The sequence below is a fragment of the Cervus canadensis genome, chromosome 8 (assembly GCF_019320065.1).
Source record: "Cervus canadensis isolate Bull #8, Minnesota chromosome 8, ASM1932006v1, whole genome shotgun sequence".
Classification (NCBI taxonomy): Eukaryota; Metazoa; Chordata; class Mammalia; order Artiodactyla; family Cervidae; genus Cervus; species Cervus canadensis.
Window position 1 is genome coordinate 87907732 of NC_057393.1, and position 19208 is coordinate 87926939.

Consider the following 19208-nt stretch of genomic DNA (forward strand, 5'->3'; position numbering starts at 1 on the left):
AAATCCTTTTTGTATCTGAGTTTAAAAGGTTTTAAAAGTCGAACTTAATGCTCTTTACAGTGAAGTATGTTCTGTAGGTGCCAAATAAATTTGAACACAAGCTTGTTGCCTTTGTTATTGCTCGTAAAGAGAGATTTACTACCTGAGATTACCCTGTTCCTGCAATGACATCACCGCCTCATGTAAGGATTACTGTCTCTATGAAAACCGAGGATCACAGACTCTGTGAGCACAGATCCTAGTGGCTTTAGGTGCATCAGCTTATGGGGTGTATGGGTTTATCGGCATGGATTCGGAGGTGTTCAGTGCCTTATTGTGCAGTATTGCGTGGCTGTGATTGTGTATTTGTATCATTTGTTTATTCCCATTGGGTAGGGGGTGTCTGCTGTGTCCCGGGCAGGCCATTAGAACCCAGGAGACCAGAACTCAGTCAGACACGTCTCCTGCCCTCCTGATGATTATGACTTGATATAGGAGAAGTAAGCCAAGACTGAAAGAGGACAAGACAGCTAATGTTGTTGCCTTGGGCTTGGAGTGTGGGTGCAGGGCATGCGCAGTGTTGCCAAGAACATTTTTCCTGGTGTTGTGGTAGCTCGGACCTGAGTGATCTAGGAGAGACTTGGGGTGAAGGGGGTGTTCTTGGCAGAAGGAACATCTCAAGTAAAAGTGTTCAGTGTTACCGCTATGGGGTTCTGTCTCTTCTGCTGCATATGTCATTCATTGGGCTTTCCAGCTCTTAATCCGGTGGATTCTGTGTTTCCAACATACATTTTTATAAAAGGCCAGATTTCGGTTAATCAGTTTGCAAATATTAGGCACCAAAATAACAGCCTTCTGTATTGTTTGTAAATTTTTATATATGTATTTCTGGCTGAGCAGGGTCTGCGTTGCTGCACAGGCTCTCCTCTAGTTGTGGCGAGCGGGGCCCACTCTCTAGTTGCAGCACACGGGCTTCTCATCGAGACGGCTTCTCTTGGGCGCATGCGCTGCTGCAGTTGCGGCCGGCGGGCTCAGTAGTTGTGGCTCCCGGCCTCTGGAGCACAGGCTCAATGCCTGTGGCACGTGGGCTTAGCTGTTGTACAGCATGTGGGGTCTCCCGGATCAGGGATGGAACCTGTGTCTCCTGCATTGGCAGGCAGATTCTTTACCACGGAGCCAGCAGGGAAGCCCCCAGCCTTCTGTATTTTTGTTGCAGAAATGCACGTGTCTGTGGAAGCACGGACACAGCTAGGCCCCTGATGGACAAGTGGAGGACTTGGAACCACCGTACCTTCCCTTGGTTGCCATGCCATTTCCTGCCTTTAAGTTGGCGAGCTTAACCTACAAATCTCCTTAGAGTGATTTTAGCTCTAATGGGCTATTATTTCAGGTTTAAAAAAGTGATAAAGATGAAAAAGGGAGAATGACAGTTACATTTTACAGTAAAAGATGAACTTAAATATTGAGGCTTTTCTCTTCATTGGTCGTTCATTGTGGCCACATCAAGGAACCCAAACTTCCTAAGAACAACTCTGCTTTTCTAAAACAAACTCCTTGAAATTGAAAGCTGAGTGCATTGTATATATTTACATATCTTGTTTTTACAGAAAACTTTGTCTGTAACTCTGTGTGTGTGTGTTCACTTCCCTGACTGCAGCTCCTGCGGAAAAGACATATAGGAAATGACATCGTGACCATTGTCTTCCAAGAGCCCGGAGCACTTCCTTTTACTCCGAAAAGCATCCGGTCCCACTTTCAACACGTCTTCGTCATCGTCAAAGTGCATAATCCATGTACCGAAAACGTGTGTTACAGGTGAGTCAGCCGCCCCTGGCGCTCCATGCTCCCAGAGTTGTTCCAACAGGTCCTCTTTTCCCTAAATATCTTTGTTTTCCAATTATTCTTTCTCAGCCCCTAATTATGCTTTTTTCTTTCTCCCTAATTACATTTCCCATAGTCATCACTCAGGTACTTTCTGTAGGAAGTAATTGCCTTCTTCCCACTTTGAAACAGTGAGATTCCTAGCAGCTCAGGAGTGTAGGTGACACCTTTCCTCAATATTCAGGACGTCATCCAGCCCTGCCACGCCATTGCTTGGTTGATGGCAGCCCCAGAGGTGGATGATGGGGCCACGTCAGTGCTTCCCTGAAAGAAACATATGGTGGTGGTGCAATATCTCTTCTTGTCCAAGGTCTTGGAAACACCCACATCTCTGGGGCTCTCAAGATGGGAGTTTGATGCTTTGGTACTTTCGAAAGGCCAGCCAGGTGCCCAGGAATCCCAGGATGGTCTGACGGGGCCTGCCTTTCCCCCACCCCTGCTCTTCCTCAGGAAGCAGATGTCATGGAAGCGCCTGTCTAGTGGGGTGTTGTTAAAAAAGCGGGTCTCTCACCTGAGTGAGGATCCAGTTCTCCTGCCGTGTCTACAACTTAGCTTATTTTTGTGTGTTAGTCGCTTAGTCGTGTCTAACTCTTTGCGACCCCATGGACTGTAGCACACCAGGCTCCTCTGTCCATGGGATTCTCCAGGCAAGAACACTGGAGTGGGTTGCCATTGCCTTCTCCAGGGAATCTTCCTCACCCAGGGATCAAACGCAGGTCTCCTGCGTTGCAGGCAGATTCTTTGCCATCTGAGCTATAGAGAAGTCCTTATTTTGGGGGCCCTTCAATTCCTTCTCTGAAAACTAAGGATAACAGTATTGACTTCAGCGTGTAGTTAAGAAGAATGAATAGCAGGAATTATGCACGACACGTGTTAGCATCCCTGGTGCTCATGCTGAAGCAGTGGCCACACTTGAGCTGCCTGCTGGGCCTGGGTGGGGACCAGGCCTGGGTGTGTGCGAGAGGTGGAGGGGCCTGTGGACTGTGGTCGTACCCTCCTGGGGGCAAGGATGCTGGCCTGTGTGTTAGGTGCTGCCAGCTTGCCTCCTTGCCCCCAGCCCCTAATGCCCTCTCCATCCGCATGGTTCTGCTATGATGATTCTGGTTTACACCTTGGTTTACAACCCCTAGCCTGAATGCTCAGAACGACTTTTTATTTTTAAGTGATATTTGAAAAAAAAAAAAAAAAAAGAAAGACATCTAGCCTGTATAAAGGATATGCGCTTAGTTGCTCAGTCATGTCCAACTCTTTGTGAACCCATGGACTGTAGCCCGCCAGGCTCCTCTGTCCACGGGGATTCTCCAGGCAAGAATACTGGAGTGGGAAGCCATGCTCTCCTCTAGGGGATCTTCCCAACACAGGGATTGAACCTACGTTTCCTGCATTGCAGACAGATTCTTTACCATCTGAGCCACCAGGGACGATATGTCTAAATCCAATAACGTTAGTGCAAACATGCTCATTTCACTTATTCTTCTGGGATCTCCCCCATGAATGGTAATTATAAAGAATCATCTTAAATGAACTTCCCTAATGGATTGGAAACATGAGCCTAGGGCGTTCTTGTATTTGGTGTTATTTTATCTTCTGCTATTTTTAGGTCAAATTGGGTATTTTTAATTACTTTCTATTTTTAGTTTATTCTTCTATCATGAGGTGGTTGATTAGCACAAAAAAATCTTAAAAGATAAGTAATACCTTTTCATTTTTATTTCTTTAGAGCTTCCTGGGTTTAATTAGATTACTGGGGAGCAGGGATGCCTTTGATATAGATCTTGCTTATAAACAAAGTGGCTTGCGTTATGTTTTCTGTGGTAAAAGATAATGTATACGAATGGTCCAAAGACAGGGTCATTGCCTTTTGAGAAACCACATGTTATTGCTAAGTTATCATTTACTAATGAGGCTCAAGTGTAAAGCAGCGGCGTGCTTCAAGGTTTTAAAAGTGCCTCATAAACATTCATGGGCTTCCCATGTGGCTCAGTGGTAAGGAACCTGCCTGCCAATGCAGGAGACGTGGGTTCGATCCCTGAGTCGGGAAGATCCCCTGGAGGAGGAAATGGCAAGACACTCCAATATTCTTGCCTGGAAAATCCCATGAACAGAGGAGCCTGGCAGGCTACAGTCCATGGGGTCACACAGAGGCGAACATGACTGAGTGCACACACAGGACAGAGTTTGCTCATCTGTCCCAAAGACAGGCAGTCCTTCCCTGTCCTTTCATACTAGCTGAGCCTGCCCGGACTGTCTTCTAGCTCATCTTCCCAGAGACAATTAACTCTGCTAAAGGCTGTGCAGGTTACGGCAAAGGTGGGAGATCCCTGGGGACTATTTAAAGTCTCTTTAAAGTCCCACCGGCTACATCCCAGAAGAAGATTTCACACCTGTTTTCATTTCTTAACTCATTTCTTCCAGGATTTTCTACAGTGAAGAAAGTGAAGCATAGATGACTTCCTTTGTTTATCTCAACACAGAAAATATCAGCCTGAGCAGATTGGGGTTGGTTCTCATTCTTGGTCTGCAGAAGCTGCTCAGTAGTTGGGGAGTAGATGCTGGGGTGGGGGGGTTTATTCTTTCACTCACTCCAGTCTTTCATCTGCTAATTTATTAATTCACTCTTATTCCAAAACAGATTTGAGACAGTGAAAGCTTCTGTCTAATACAAGGGAACATTATTGGTTTTGCCATATTAAGATGATTGCTATCACTCTATGTTTGAAATATCGTAAAACTTTATTTCCATAAAATCTTCATTTAGACTTCCAAAATGTGATCAAGTGAGCGTTTCCTTAAAAAAAGGGATATTCAAAAATTTTGGCTCTATGAGGATGGTCACTGTGCCCAGTAGCTGGCCAGCAGAGCGGATCTCACTATCAGCTGTTGGAGGGTCACTGCCTCTCAGTGGTGATCAGCCACAGAATTTAAAGAGCGCCAACCTGGCTACACATCCATTGCCCTTGCCTTAGTCAGCTTGCACAGTCATGGTGCAAACCAAAGAACTGGTAGTTTATATGGCAGACATTCATTTCTCTCAGTTCTGGAGGCTGCAAGTCCGAGGTCATGGTGTTGGCAGGCTTAGTTCTCCATGAGGCCTTTCTTGTGCCTTGCAGATGGTCATCTTCCTGCTGTGTGTTCACATGGTCTCTCTTCTATGTGTCTGCATCTCTGGTTATCTTTCTGTGTGTTCATGTTTCATTTTATAAGGACACTAGTTAGATTGGATTAGGGCCCACTGTTGTGATCTCATTTTGACTTAACTATCTCTTCAAAGACCCAGTCTGCAAACACAGCCACTTTCCCAGTTACTGGGGTTTTGGACTTCAGCATACAAATTTTGAAGGGAGGCTACTCAGCCTATAACTCCCCTCCCGTGCACCTACTAAATTTGAAAGTTTTGCTTAAAAACAAAGAACAACTTGATATCCAGAGGTGTGGAAAAGAAGAGGCTGTGAAGTATATGGCTTCAGTTGAAAGTGTGGTCAGCAGTTACATTTCTGAAGGTCACTGTTATGGCATCGCAGTTCAGCTTGTTTCTCTTTTTCCTCCCTCAGCGTTGGAGTTTCTAGGTCGAAAGATGTGCCACCATTTGGTCCACCAATTCCCAAAGGTGTAACTTTCCCCAAGTCAGCAGTATTTCGGGACTTCCTTTTAGCGAAAGTCATCAACGCAGAAAACGCAGCCCACAAATCGGAGAAGTTTCGAGCGATGGCCACTCGGACGAGGCAGGAGTACTTGAAGGACCTGGCGGAGAACTTTGTCACAACTGCCACCGTGGATACCTCCGCAAAATTCAGCTTCATCACTCTGGGTGCCAAGAAGAAGGAGAAGGTGAAGCCCAGGAAGGATGCCCATCTGTTCAGCGTAGGAGCCATCATGTGGCACGTTGTGGCGAGAGACTTTGGCCAGTCTGCGGACATCGAGTGTCTCCTTGGGGTTTCTAATGAGTTCATAATGCTGATCGAGAAGGATTCCAAGAACGTGGTCTTTAACTGTTCCTGCAGGGATGTCATCGGGTGGACATCTGGGTTAATGAGCATCAAGGTGTTTTATGAACGAGGAGAATGCATCCTTCTGTCCTCAGTGGACAGCTGTGCTGAAGACATCAGGGAGATTGTCCAGCGCCTGGGCGTAAGTACAGGTTTTGTTTTTCCACCACCCGTAGGCCTTCAACTTCATATTCATAGCTTCTGCTGTGGAAGTTCCACCCCAGATGTGTTACCTGGGGAAATACTCTTTCTCTAGGTAGAACTGAGTTTAAACACTGTGTCCTTGTGAGCGGTTGTCCCTGTGAATCCATGAATGGTGGAGAAGCATCCATTAACAATTGACTAGAGATGAGAAGTGAAGCCAGCTTTCCAAAGGGAATATTGGGACTTATTTTTATAGTATTTGAAGGAAGGACAAGAGAATTGACTAGATGTTATGTGTGTTTGTAGAGATTTGCATGACAGTACCTTGCAGGAGGAGGTTAACAGACATAGAATCACCGTTGACCACATTGATGGTCAGAATAAGCCGTATTTGCCCCTTCAACTCTGTGAGTTTTTATGCAATATTTCTGTTTAGTCTGCCAAATTAAATATGTTATTAATCTTGCAGCCAGTTTCTTGCAGAGGTTTTATAGAATTACCTAGTAAATTAGAAAGATTTAAAAGAAAAAGTCATAAAAGAGACTGTTATTTGGCGTACAAAGCAAAACCCTTCAGTGATGCCTATGGTATTTAGCAGTTGTATTTATAATTCTTAGTATAACAAGGGGAGATACAGATTTTAGTTTGAGTATATACAATAGAATTATAAGAATAAATCAAATAAAAGAACAAAATATGATTTGACAAAAGAATTTTTCATGTGTAAATCTTCCCCCAAGGGGATGTGTATATGATTCATTAGAAAAGATTTAGTCGTTATGGATCATGAGAAAAAGGAGAAATTATACCCATTTCCTGCCACCAAATATAAATCTTTTGTTATTCCAGACCACATAGAAGAGACAATGCAATCAAGGCAGTGTCTGCTGGCTTTGGAGAAATAATATCATTATTTGCAGGCATTCTTTACAGTGTTCAGCAGTATTGAGAGTGTATGTGCACAAACCACGATGTGATTTGGGGATGATTAAGTGTGTGATCAGTGTATGTATCTGGAGAATTGAATTATCTGGTGAGTCTCAGGACATGTGCTTTTGGTAATCCTGGAAATACTTCTTATTTCAGAGACCCACTGAGTCATTATAATCTGTGCTCTGGAAAATACAACACAAACACATGTCCCTTCACCAACCAGCACAATGCACGTCCCAGAGGGTCTGATACATTCACTATTCCAAGGAACCTATTCTGCCATCTTTCTAGAAAAGTGACTGTATGACTAAGCTGCCTGAGAGCTGGAATATATTTGAGGAAATACTGAGTTAACCAAAAAGTTCCTTTGGGTTTTTCCATTAGATACTGCAGAAAAACCTGAATGAATGTTTTGGCCAATCCAATATGCTGTATCTAGGATGACTTGTAGCGGGAGATGGTAGAAATAAACCAAGCCAAAGACTGTTGGGGGCTTAGAACATAAGGCTGGCGCCAGGCAGGAGAAGTAGAAATGGAAAGGAAGAAGAGGAAGCTCTCCTAGTAGAGAGATTTGGAAGGGGCACTGTTGGACAGATGGTGAACTCTGCATTTTCTAGTGGTGAAAACAGGAGTGCCTGTTATGCAGGTAGAGACACAGGTGGGAAATGAGCACTCCTGCCTCAAGGGACAAGCAGGCCCGGCCACTCTCCGAAGAGCCCAGGCCTGGTTGAATGCTCTGCTGTTACCATCTTGAAACTCAGAAATTTTTGTCTAAGGAGCCGTACATTTTAATTTTGCACCAGATTTCATAAATTATGTAGCCAGTCCCAGGTTCATAGGTAGGAGGCCATCATGTGATTATTGATCATGTAATTATGTGAGGAACTCCAAGTCAGTGAGAGCATGATCCTTAAGCCTTTATAAATGTTAAGGAGCACGGAACAGAAGGGAGAAAGAAACTGCAAAAAGTAGGAGACGTGGCAGGTGGGTGGAAGAAATAAGAGGAAGAGACAGAACATGTAGGACTCAGGAAAAGCTTGACCTTTCACTCTTCAATCTGATATGTGGATGTTAAATTTCAACTAGTAATCATGTTCCTATTGGAAAGAAGGCCGGGCGCATGTCCTATGTGGTCTTTTGGTCAGTGAGGTTATTTGAAACAAAGCTGAAAAAAGAAGTGAAAGAAAAATGTATTCAGGTTGTATATATTACAAAAGTACTTGTTCAACAATTTTGAGTTAGTTCAGTTCATAACTTTGGAAACTTCAATCTTTCAAAACTTCACCACTAAGCCCAGCAATCCCTTTCCCCGTTTTCCTATGCCCCAGACCGTCACTGCACTTGAGAGACTGATCGACAGTGTGAGCACTGGGGTAGTAACCGTGGCAACGCCGGCCACACGGGTGATAACCTGCACCAGTCTGGGTCCCACAGCTGTATATACAGTCAGAGGTCTTATTAAATAGGAATCTGTGTATTCAGAGCATATCTCATGGAGAATGTATTTTTAAAACTGAAACTTCACACATGAGCTCTGTGCTTTGGGGGATACAGGTATGATACCTCCCGGTTTTAAATTACCCACAAGCAAGTGATGCCTTGGTCATCCAAGAGCTTCTTTGGTGGCTCAGTGGTGAGGAATCCGCCTGCCAATGCAAGGGATACAAGTTTGATCCCTAGGTTGGGAAGATCTCCTGGAGAAGGAAATGGCAACCCACTGAAGTATTCTTGCCTGGGAAGTCTTACGGACAAAGGAGCCTGGAGGGCTATAGCCTGTGGGGTCGCAAATAGTCCAACACAACTTAGCAACTAAACAACAATGACAACATGTCATCAAATTATACCTTCAGTGACCCCATGTTTCTCTTTCCATTCATGTGGGCTATTCTCAGTAAGAACTTTTGAGGGTGGCGTTAACTAATTATTGGTGCTTTAGATTACTTAGTGAGACACTTCCTGCAGGAGTGCCTTTCTGCATGCCGCCCTTGTCCAGAGACAGTAAGGAAGCTGGCTGGCTGGCCTACTTTTGATCTGAATGGTCCTCGTCACCCAGGCCAGCACGGGCAGGCAGTCCCAGGAGAGGGGCCCCAGGGTTTAGAATAGGATGTCCACAGGTTGCCGCAGAGAACACTTCCGGTTTCCTAACCGTTGGACTTCCTGCTGCTGCCCATCCTCGGGGGCAGGTCACCAAGTGTTAGCTTGGAAAGGCATGGGGCCATTTTTTTCATTGTTTGTATATGCCACACTTTGCGTATCCATTCTTCCATCCATAGGCACTTGAGTTACTTCCACATTTTGATTATTGTAAATAACACTGCTAAGAACATGTGTGTATCCATGCCTCTTTGAGACCCTACTTTGAGTTCTTTTGGGTATATACCCAGAAGTAGAATTGCTGAGTCACATGGTAATTCTATTTTATATTTTTGAGGAACTGCCATACTGTTTTTCATAGCCGATGCACCACTGGGCTATTTTACAAGTAGAATTACATTGTCTAATAGGGAATTTCCTGGCATCTAGTCATTAGGACTTGGTGCTATGACTGCTGGGGTCCTGGGTTTGACCCCTGGTTGAGAAAATAGGATCCTGCAAGCTGCACAGTTGGGCCAAAAAAAAAGTAATTGTCTAGTAGGCTTTATTGCTTTGATGGGTGACAGGCTTCACGTTTTTTCAGTTGCTTCAGTCTGTTTGAAACAATGCAATTTAGATGCTTAAGCACCAAGTCAGGTGATGTAGCAAGGAGAAGGGAAGGTTATTAGAGCCCATCTTAAGCTCTCAGGCTCTGGGTCAGTGGCTTCTAGGAAAAAGCAGGACACCTGTATCTGATTTGGCTTTGAAGAATGAAACCATCATTTTACTTGTGTTATTTTCTCTGCTGCTGATGCCAGGGATAATTACAATAACATTTGGGTTGAACCGTGTCCCCGTCTTGTTTTCTTGTCACTGGGATAGCTGGAGGGCAGGGCCTTGGTGCCCCCCGTAACCCTGCCTCTCATCATCCCCTTCCCCCTTAGATCGTGACCAGAGGCTGCGAGACCGTGGAAATGACCCTGAGGAGGAACGGGCTGGGCCAGCTGGGCTTCCACGTGAACTTCGAGGGAATCGTGGCAGACGTGGAACCTTTCGGTTTTGCGTGGAAGGCCGGCCTTCGCCAGGGTAGCCGCCTTGTGGAGATCTGCAAGGTGGCCGTGGCCACACTGACCCATGAGCAGATGATCGACCTTCTCCGGACCTCAGTGACTGTGAAGGTGGTCATCATCCAGCCCCATGATGACGGCTCACCTCGGAGGTAAGTTTCTCATGCATGAGCACTCCTCCTTGGCCTGGATGGCAGGTGCTGTCCTGTAAGACCCTCAGAATATGAGGTCATGTGCATCTTCCATCTAAGTTGTTTGGACATCCACCATTAGCACAACTTAAAAGAGCTATAAAAAAATCATTAGTATATAAAAATGATAAACTCTCATTTTCTAAGCTCTCCTTTGGTACATTGAAGCCATTGGATTCAGAATATTTATTTGCATGTGTGATGGAATATTGGGAAATCAGATACACTGTTTGGTGACCACTCCATTCTGGCTGAACTGGTTCAGGGCTTTCTCATAAGTGATCATGGGAAACATAGAAGTGACTGGACTTGGAAAGCTCAGAGATAGATGGGTCTGAGGAACAGGGACAAGAGTGGAGTTAGAAAAGGATACTGTGGCATTGGAAATAGAAAGTTCTCAGGCTCAACATCACAGGAGTATTAGGCCCAGAGGAGAAAGAACAAGCCGCCCACCTGCTCTGGCCTGCCTTGTAAGGTAGGTAGTATGTATAGTGGTATCTGGAGCATCCTTTCTCTGCCTGCATCTCAAATGGAGGTCCTACTGGCCCCCCAAGAGCTCTGGCTTAGGAGGGATAAGCGTGCTTGAAATCCGGGCTTTAGCTATGTGATTTGGGGTTTGTCACTTGCTATTTCTTATTGGTCACTCAGTTGTGTCTGACTCTTTGCAACCCCATGGATTGCAGCACGCATGCCAGGCTTCCCTATCCTTCACTGTCTCTTGGAGTTTACTCAAACTCATGTCCATCAAGTCAGTGATGCCCTCCAAACATCTCATCCTCTGTTACGCCCTTCTCCTCCTGCCCTCAGTCTTTCCCAGCATCAGGGTCTTGCTCTCTCTAAGCCTCACTTAGTATCTGTAAGGTGGGATTATTACATTGCCTACCTCATACTGTTGATGAAGGTTAAATAAGGTGATAATATGTAAAGCAATCTTCACCTCTGGCATAGTCAAAACCCCACACGTTTAGTGAAAAACAAACACACAAAAGACTGAATCTTTAGGATAGTTATTTGAATTTTTTCGTGCTGTAAGAGAAATTCATACTCAAAATAGCAGAATGACAGTGCCCTCTTCCTGATCTTGTTTCTGTGTAACTGAGGTCCCTCTTTGTGCTCTGTCCATCTCCTTTCTCCCAACCCCCAAATCAGCACCATTGAAGAGCAGTTTCTCTGATGACATGTTCTATATCTGTACCATCTAAACAGTAGCCACTAGCTGCAGGATAGCACACACTTGAAATGTGGCTAATGCAGCTGAGAAAATGGAGTTTTTATTTTAATAAATGGACCAAGACTGCATTAGCCACATCTGGCTTGTGGCTGCCATATTGATTGGGTGGTATGTGTGCCTATGTGCTCCGTCACGTCTGACTCTTTGTGACCCCTCGGACTGTAGCCCACCTCTGTTCATGGGGTTTTCCAGGCAGGAATACAGAAGTGGGTTGCCATTTCCTACTCCAGGGTGTCTTCCCAACCCAGGAATCGAACTCAAGTCCCCTTCATTCAGAGGCTGATTCTTTGCCACTGAGCTACCTGGGGATACACCAGCTCTAAACCATGATCTTTTTTTAGAAAACAAGCCAGTGGTAAACTGCCTTCCTCTCTGGTTAAGGTACAGAATTTTACAAAATTGTGTTTCTGTTCGTTACCTTACCTTTTGCTCCCTGCTTAGCTTTCTATGGTCTGATTTCCTATATCTGCCCAGTAAGATTATAGAGTAAAGGTTAATGAGCTGAAATTCTCAAGAGTAGCAGCCACATGTCACAGGAAATAACCAAGTTATTTCTTGCAGCCTTGCCAGATTCTGTCCCATTGTGAATCACTCCTAGGGGTGTGAGTACAAGGAAATCAGAGACAAAAATTATTTTCCTAAAAACAAGACTTGGATATAACAGAAAGCAAATCCTTTAATCTTTGAAGCTGAAATATTTGTAAGTGAAAGTCTTTTAATAAATAGATTTTATTTATTATAAATAAATTTTAAGCCACTTATTAGAAATTTTTCCACGTGGTAAGATTTTTTTTCTTCACTGACTGGAGTTATAGATTTATAAATTTTGTGGTGAGAATTAAATTTTGTGCTGTCTTCAAGGTTGATTACTTCTATTGAATTTGACAAAACTGTTACCATGTTCTCCCCAAATTAAAAAAAAGCAAAACATTTTTCTCCTATTTTTAGTTTTGGTCTGCTGTTATTCAGTAAGATGTTTTTTAAAGCTTCCAAGAGATATGGTTAATAAAAATGTTAGAGTTATCATTATATTTGGTATTTAAAACATATGATTTAGAAAAGTAGAATTTCTTAAGTAATGCTGAATTGTTTTTCAGCTAAAGCAAATAAAAACTACCACTTAAAAGTTCTGCCTGCTATTTTTCTATCCAAGGGTTTGTTACCTGCTTTGGTCTGCACATAATTAATTCTTTGTTTGTTTTAAATGTAAATTCTCTTACTGAAACTGTTCAAGATATTTAGAGATTTTGCCTTTGTCTTCTCAGAATCTCCTTAATGTCATTCCCTGAAGATACAGATTTTTCTCCTGATTAATCTGAAATACCTATCTTCTATATTTTTTGCCTTAGCCAGGATGAGAATAATCTGTTTTCCTGATGGTGACTCTCCAGAAATGGTCCACTATCATCCACATTTCCACAAGTCAGGAAGCTTTGAAGCCCGGCATGTATCATTTATGGTGCTTTCAGTTCAGGCTTCCAATTTCCTGTGAATCTGAATCTGTAAATTTGCAGATTTACATTGTTGTTATTTTTGGATTCACGTTCTGTGCCAGCAACTCTCTGGACACCCTGATAAAAGAACTCATCATTATCCGGCAGCCTTACGTCACTGAAGTCATCCTTGAAGTGACAGCCCTTTGCTTTAGACTCTCATGCTGAGTATGAGGGCTTCCCGGGGCAGTAGTGGTAAAGAATCCACCTGTAATGCAGGAAACACATAAGATGCAGTTCGATCCCTGGGTTGGGAAGGTCCCCTGGGAAAGGACATGGCAGCACACTCCAGTGTTCTGGCCTAGAGAATTCCATAGACAGAGGAACCTGGCAAGCTACTGTCCATGGGCTCACAGAGTCAGACATGACTAAAGTGACTGAGCATGCACACATGCATGCCGAGTATGAAATGTCTTACCTTTCATCCCCACTCTAAGCAGGTTTGGGCTTCCCTGTTGGCTCAGAGGGTAAAGAATCTGCATGCAATGTGGGAGACCTGGGTTGGATCCCTGAGTTGGAAAGATCCCCTGGAGGAGGGCATGGCAGCCCAGTCCAGGATACTTGCCTGGAGAATCCCCAGGACAGGAGTCTGGCGGGTTACAGTCCGTGGGGCTGCAAAGAGTCAGACGCAACTGAGCAACTCAGCGCAGCACAGCTAAGCAACATCAGCCTCTGCATCATCAGATTTTATCAATGACACTGCAGAGGAGGGTATAAAAGAGGAAATGAGCAATGCTCCACTCATTTTGAAAATTAAAGTGCAAACCTTTTTAAAACTTAATTTTTATTTTATATTGAATTATAGTTGATGTATTAAATACAATGTTTTGCTAAGTTTCAGGTGTACAGCTAAGTGACTCAGTTATCCATATACATATATCCAGATTCTTTTCCCGTTTAGGTCATTGCAGACCTCTACAGAGTAGAGTTCCTTATGCTGTACAGTAGATCCTTGTTGATAAAGTACAAACCTTTTAAATGAAGTATCACTTAGTACCTTTATTCCTACAGCAAAATATATAAAGATGGCCCTTTAGGTAAAAGTACTCTTTTGATTTGTGGCGTGGGAAAAGACCCCATCTTTCACAAATTGGCTCTTACTTGTCAGCGAGGTGGCCAAAAGAAAATATTAATTTAAATGGACGTGTGTGTAATTTTTCCTTTTAAGTTGTCTTCAGTGTAAGAGCCATAAGGACTACTAAAGTGGCCAAGTTCATGAACTGCAAGATATTTCAGCCTTTATAAACATCATGAATAATAGAGTGAAAAATGCTTCAGTTAATTTTTGCCATTTGTCAGCTTTTTTTTTTTTTTTGTCCTGCACAATATCAGGGAGAAGAAATTCTCCCCAGAGCCCATCTGCTTCTGTCAGGAGTGGGAGAGGCCTGTCATTTAATAGACTGGCTCCTAGTTGTCTGCAGGTCAGAAGGTATTTGCTTATGACTCAGAAGCTGCTGGATTAAATGAAGTCTTTAGTTAGGAAAGTATTTATGTGGAATCAAAAGGCATCCCACGTTTTGAAGTCCTTTTCTCAAGCCTCGGGGTGATGATAACTCAGCTGTCCCCAGGCTTGAAAGGAAGGCAGAGCCCAATTTTATTCTCCTTGTGGAGTTCCAGGAGCATGGAGCAGGAAGGTTCCTCTAGGAATGCTTATTAGCTGATCTCCTGCTGCGACTGGATCTGGGAGAGGCCTCATAGAGATTGGGAATGAGTGGCCAGGAGCAGTTAGGGACTACTGCTCTTCAAATGGAAATGAGGTTTGCGAGGGAGTGAGGGCTTTGCCCAAGCAGGCAGTCTCTGTGGCAGAGATGAAGAAGAGTTTCCAAGACGCTTAATTAAGCATTTCTTGGTTTTGCAAGGCAGGGCATGGCCTCAGTCCCTAGCCTTCAAAGGTGACTGACATTCTATGAGTGTCATTTTAAGGAAAGTGCATCAACTTAAAAGGCTGATATAAAGGAAATAACAGCTCATCAGAATTATGCATGAGTTGTGATACAATGTGAGTGATTTAGTAAATATGTCCAATAAAAATGGAAATGAAATTCCATGCTGTGGTGCATCTGTTTTGTGTGATTTTTCATACTTCGTTGATATACTGGCCAAGACGTATTTTTTTATATAATGCAAAACAGTGGAAATTATCTCATGTTGTCATGAAGCTAAATTCTTGTTCTCTGATCATTCTGTAACATTGAAGCCATAGCCTCCAGGACCTTGACCATTCAACTCCCAGAAGTACACGGAGTGGGGCATAGAAATAGAAATGCAAAAGGAAACTCAATTTTGTCAGGTTAGCAATTGATAGATGGGTATAGATAGATGAATAATATGATAGAAACATAGATTATAGGTAGATAGGGAGACAGAAAGAGATGATAGATAAATAGATAGGTGATGAGTTGAAATCTGGATTAGAGTGAGGTTTTAGATTAAGGTTCCATATATTTGTTTGGATAAGTAAAACCACTTCTACCTGGTATTGTCTCATGAACTCTAAAGTAGTGAATTTTAATGTGAACTGTTAAAAAAAAAAAGTATGAAACTTGAGCTTCTCACAGTCACTATATTGTGTCCTCCGCCCAGTCCTCTAATACAACGTTTAGATGACCTTCTCCCTCCTAGAAGTGAGAACACTGGATTACAGAATGAATGTAAGGGAGGTCATTTACTATTCACTCATCCCTTCACTGGGACCTAGCTTGTCCAGGGCTATTAAACATGGAAAGAACGGACACGATCTTTGCATTCTTCATCTCCTTTTCATTTGTGGCCTTCTGAAGTATAGTACTTCCGGGACCGCCCTGGTGGCCCATTGGTTAAGACCCCACACTCCCAGTGCTGGGACCATGGGTTTGAGCCCTGGTTGAGAGACTAAGATCATGAATGCCACAGTGTGGCCAAAAATAAATAAAATAACTTCCCATTTGTATTTTGTCCTGATCCTTGGCCAGTGACGCTGGGCCATGGTGATGGACAGCCAGTGAATACAGTCTCTCATGGAAATTTATTTATCAGAAACCAGGTATTATATAGCTATTAAGTCTTCTGTTGAACTTTGTAATAGAATGCTTTTCCTCAGCAAGCTTTCTCAAAAAGAGAAAAGAAACAAAAGGAAGTGGTTGGCTTCATGAAGAACTTTTTGGCCCTGTTTTTGTTGTTTTTTTTAATATTTTTAAAAATGTATTTATTTTTAATTGGAAGGTAATTACTTTATAATATTGTGTTGGTTTCTGCCTTACATTAGCATGAATGAGGTTCAGAAGTCACCTCCCTTTTCATCCTCCCTCCCACCTCCCACCTCATCCCATCCTTCTAGTTTGTCACAGAGCACCAGATTTGAGCTCCCTGCATCATGCAGCAAATCCCCACTGGCCCTGTTTGATGCTGAGTGCTGTGTTTGGTCTGGGGTGCAGTGGGTGAGGACACACTCCACCCCATGTCTGCTGAGAAGGAAACAAAAAGCTGATGACTTACTCAGTACGAGCAGCCTCACTTTCTGTGTCATAGACACACACCTTGTCAATTCAAAGACCTTATTCAAAGGGCTTGGTCAAGTGGGTTTCTGGTTTAGATATCTCTTTTACTGTAGTCTCAGGGTCTCTCTATTTCTGTCTATAAATTAAAGAAGTTGGTAGAAAAGTGAATTAGTATTTCATCGAGTGCCTACCTATTTCAGATGTGACGCTGCCCTTACCTTTACAGTCAGTTACACTGTGTGGTTATCTCCCTATTGGAAGCGTTTGATTTTTTTATGCAACAGAAGGAGTTTGTGATTCGAGTGAATGAGCACCAATTATCCCTGTCACCTTGTTGGATAATTTGGAAAGAGTCTTTTAGCTATTAGCAGGCTATTAGCATAACAGACATTAAAATGATGAAAATATCGGTGATTACTTCAATCCCTAAGGCTCTAAGGTCTCTTTGACAAAGTGCATAATATAAAAAGAAGCACATATTTTGTTTGAGGGGATCTATCTGCCTTTGTTGCCAAAGAGAATCCTTTAGCTCCTAGTGGAAACTGACATGACGTGGGCTCATTAAATGTCCTTTGATAGTTTCTGAAGGAGATGGCTGAGTGCGTTGGAAAGATTGCTGAGCTAGGAGTCAGCTTCCGTGTTCCAGGGTGAAAGCTGTCTCACCTTTCCAAGCCTCTGAGCCTTCTGCAAATTGTAGATGTCCTTTGTGCTACCGCAGACATTTCTGTGAAATTGAAATGGTGTAATGTAGGTGGAAACCTGCAAAGTGCCGTACAAGGGAAGTGTGGATTAGAAGTAAAGGACTGCATTGCATTATGTTGGAAGACTTCATGAGATTTGTGGGTTGAGGTCAAGGTTCACTGAGATGCTCCCAACAAAGTGAAACCAACAGGCAATTTCAGACTAAATGCAAGTTGTAATTACGTGATTTAGCTGTGCTGTGGGTCCATGGTTTACCCAGTCCACACCTTGTTAATTTGTTCAACTCTTGTTTTTTTTTTTCCTGGTAAGAATGCATCTCATTCCTTTAACCTTTCTCAGTTCTCTTTCTCAGTTCTTTGGGAGTTTGTTGTTGTTGTTGCGCCTCAAGAGTGTTTATCCCTATTTATTATCCCTAGGATTTCTCCTACTTCTTCATTTTTGAAAGTCATACATCCAACTTTGATATGAGTAAAGAACAAAGTATCAAAATAATGATTCATTGTTCTATAGATGAATGTACACAGGGAATTTTACAGCTCTAAAATTTTCTGTGCTTCTGATTACTACATAAAGTTAAACTTCCCCGTTCTATAGTTCTGTAAATATATATTATCTAGAAAGAACTTTCAGCAAAGTATATGAGCCTTTTGCTGTTTTATATTGTCTTTCTTTATGGAAGCAAAAAGTCATATTGTCAGTTTGAAGCTAATTTCTTTCCTTGACGCTTTCGCTTTGGGAAGCTTGCATACTTCCATAATTTAATCTTGACACATCCTCCCCTGTTACTGTTCCACTGGCAAGAGGTAAAACATGGGTCCAAAGAGTTTCTCCCCTTTCTGAGCTGCATGTTGGCAGATCTGGCTTTTGAGCCCAGGGCACTGACTTCTCTCTTCGAGGGAAAACAGTTTGACTGCTGTAGAGCATTTCTACTGATAATGAATAAAGAAAACTGTGCAGCTTGGCTGGGCTCCGACAGTGAGAGTCCTGATGGTCAGGCGGTCCAAGCTGAAGCTCCTTTAGAGCTGAGTTCACAGCCTGGCCAGCAGTGATTCTGGTTTCAAGCACCCATTTCTTAGTGGTAAAGGGAGGGTTCTCTTCCAGAAAACCGGAGGTATCACTTGGAAGGGATGATGATGCCATCGTGGCGGCCGTCCCGGTTGTCTCTGAAGTCCTGGGTCCATGCTATGGTGCTGGACCGTGATCGTGACTGCCTGTCAGCTGTGAGCCAGAGGGCACACAGCCTCCGCGCTGCCTGAGCCTAGAAGCTGGGGAGTGGGAGCAGCTACAGACCAGAAACTTACAGGTGGGAACCCCTGGTGTAGGCAGCTTCTGGAAGCAGGGAGAACATGAAGAGTGTGGATGTAAGGAAGTTCCTCAGTGTCCCTGGTAGAGGAGTAAGCTGTCGCACAGAGTCCACGATGCCAAGTGTAGAGGAACAAGAGGGGCTGTTTGTCAGAATAAAGCAATCAAACCTCAGATCCCCTGAGGGCTCCAGCTAAGGGAGCACTCGTTATTCTGATAGTTTTACAGCATCACATTTTTTAACCAGCACATTACTTTCAATGCTCTTGGTCTACAGAATGTTTTCCCTTCTAGGACAGCTGACTGGGAGAGATTATGAGACTCAGAAAAGTTATTCTCTAGACAGTCAATGTTAGAAATTAAATTTGTTTTGATCCCTGAAGCTGAGTTTGTTTTGATCCCTACCTAGCATGGTAATTAGAAGCATAAGTAGATGACGTTTGTTATGGAGCAAAGAGGTAGTCGTGTAAGTGCTCACGTGCTAGTGATACCCCAGCCTTATCTATGCCTTTGAGTGCCTTCTTTTGGCAGGCACACCATGAAAACGGTGCCAGAAACTAGAAATGCGGCTCAAATCCACTGACTCAGTTCGGTGTGTTGAAAGGAGATGGAGAGGAGATGGAGCACGTTTATCAGTGAGGTCTGTGATTCCTCCACTAATATAGGAAAGCAAAAGATGGAAATCTTCAACAACAGCTCAGCTGCACACAAGATTAGCAGCTCACTTGTTCAGAAATGGGCTTTCCTAGT

General features: G+C 43.4%; 1 protein-coding gene across 10 annotated transcripts in view; it reads left to right on the plus strand.

The window, feature by feature from the left end:
• The window catches only part of SIPA1L2 (signal induced proliferation associated 1 like 2), a 232980-nt gene that overhangs the window by 161386 nt on the left and 52386 nt on the right, over window positions 1–19208 (plus strand). For all 10 annotated transcript variants that reach the window (XM_043477113.1, XM_043477112.1, XM_043477117.1 and 7 more), the window contains 3 exons: window positions 1637–1794; window positions 5412–5988; window positions 9941–10215. In XM_043477113.1, the coding sequence (XP_043333048.1) occupies window positions 1637–1794; window positions 5412–5988; window positions 9941–10215 (1010 nt within the window). The remainder of the gene's footprint in view (window positions 1–1636; window positions 1795–5411; window positions 5989–9940; window positions 10216–19208) is intronic.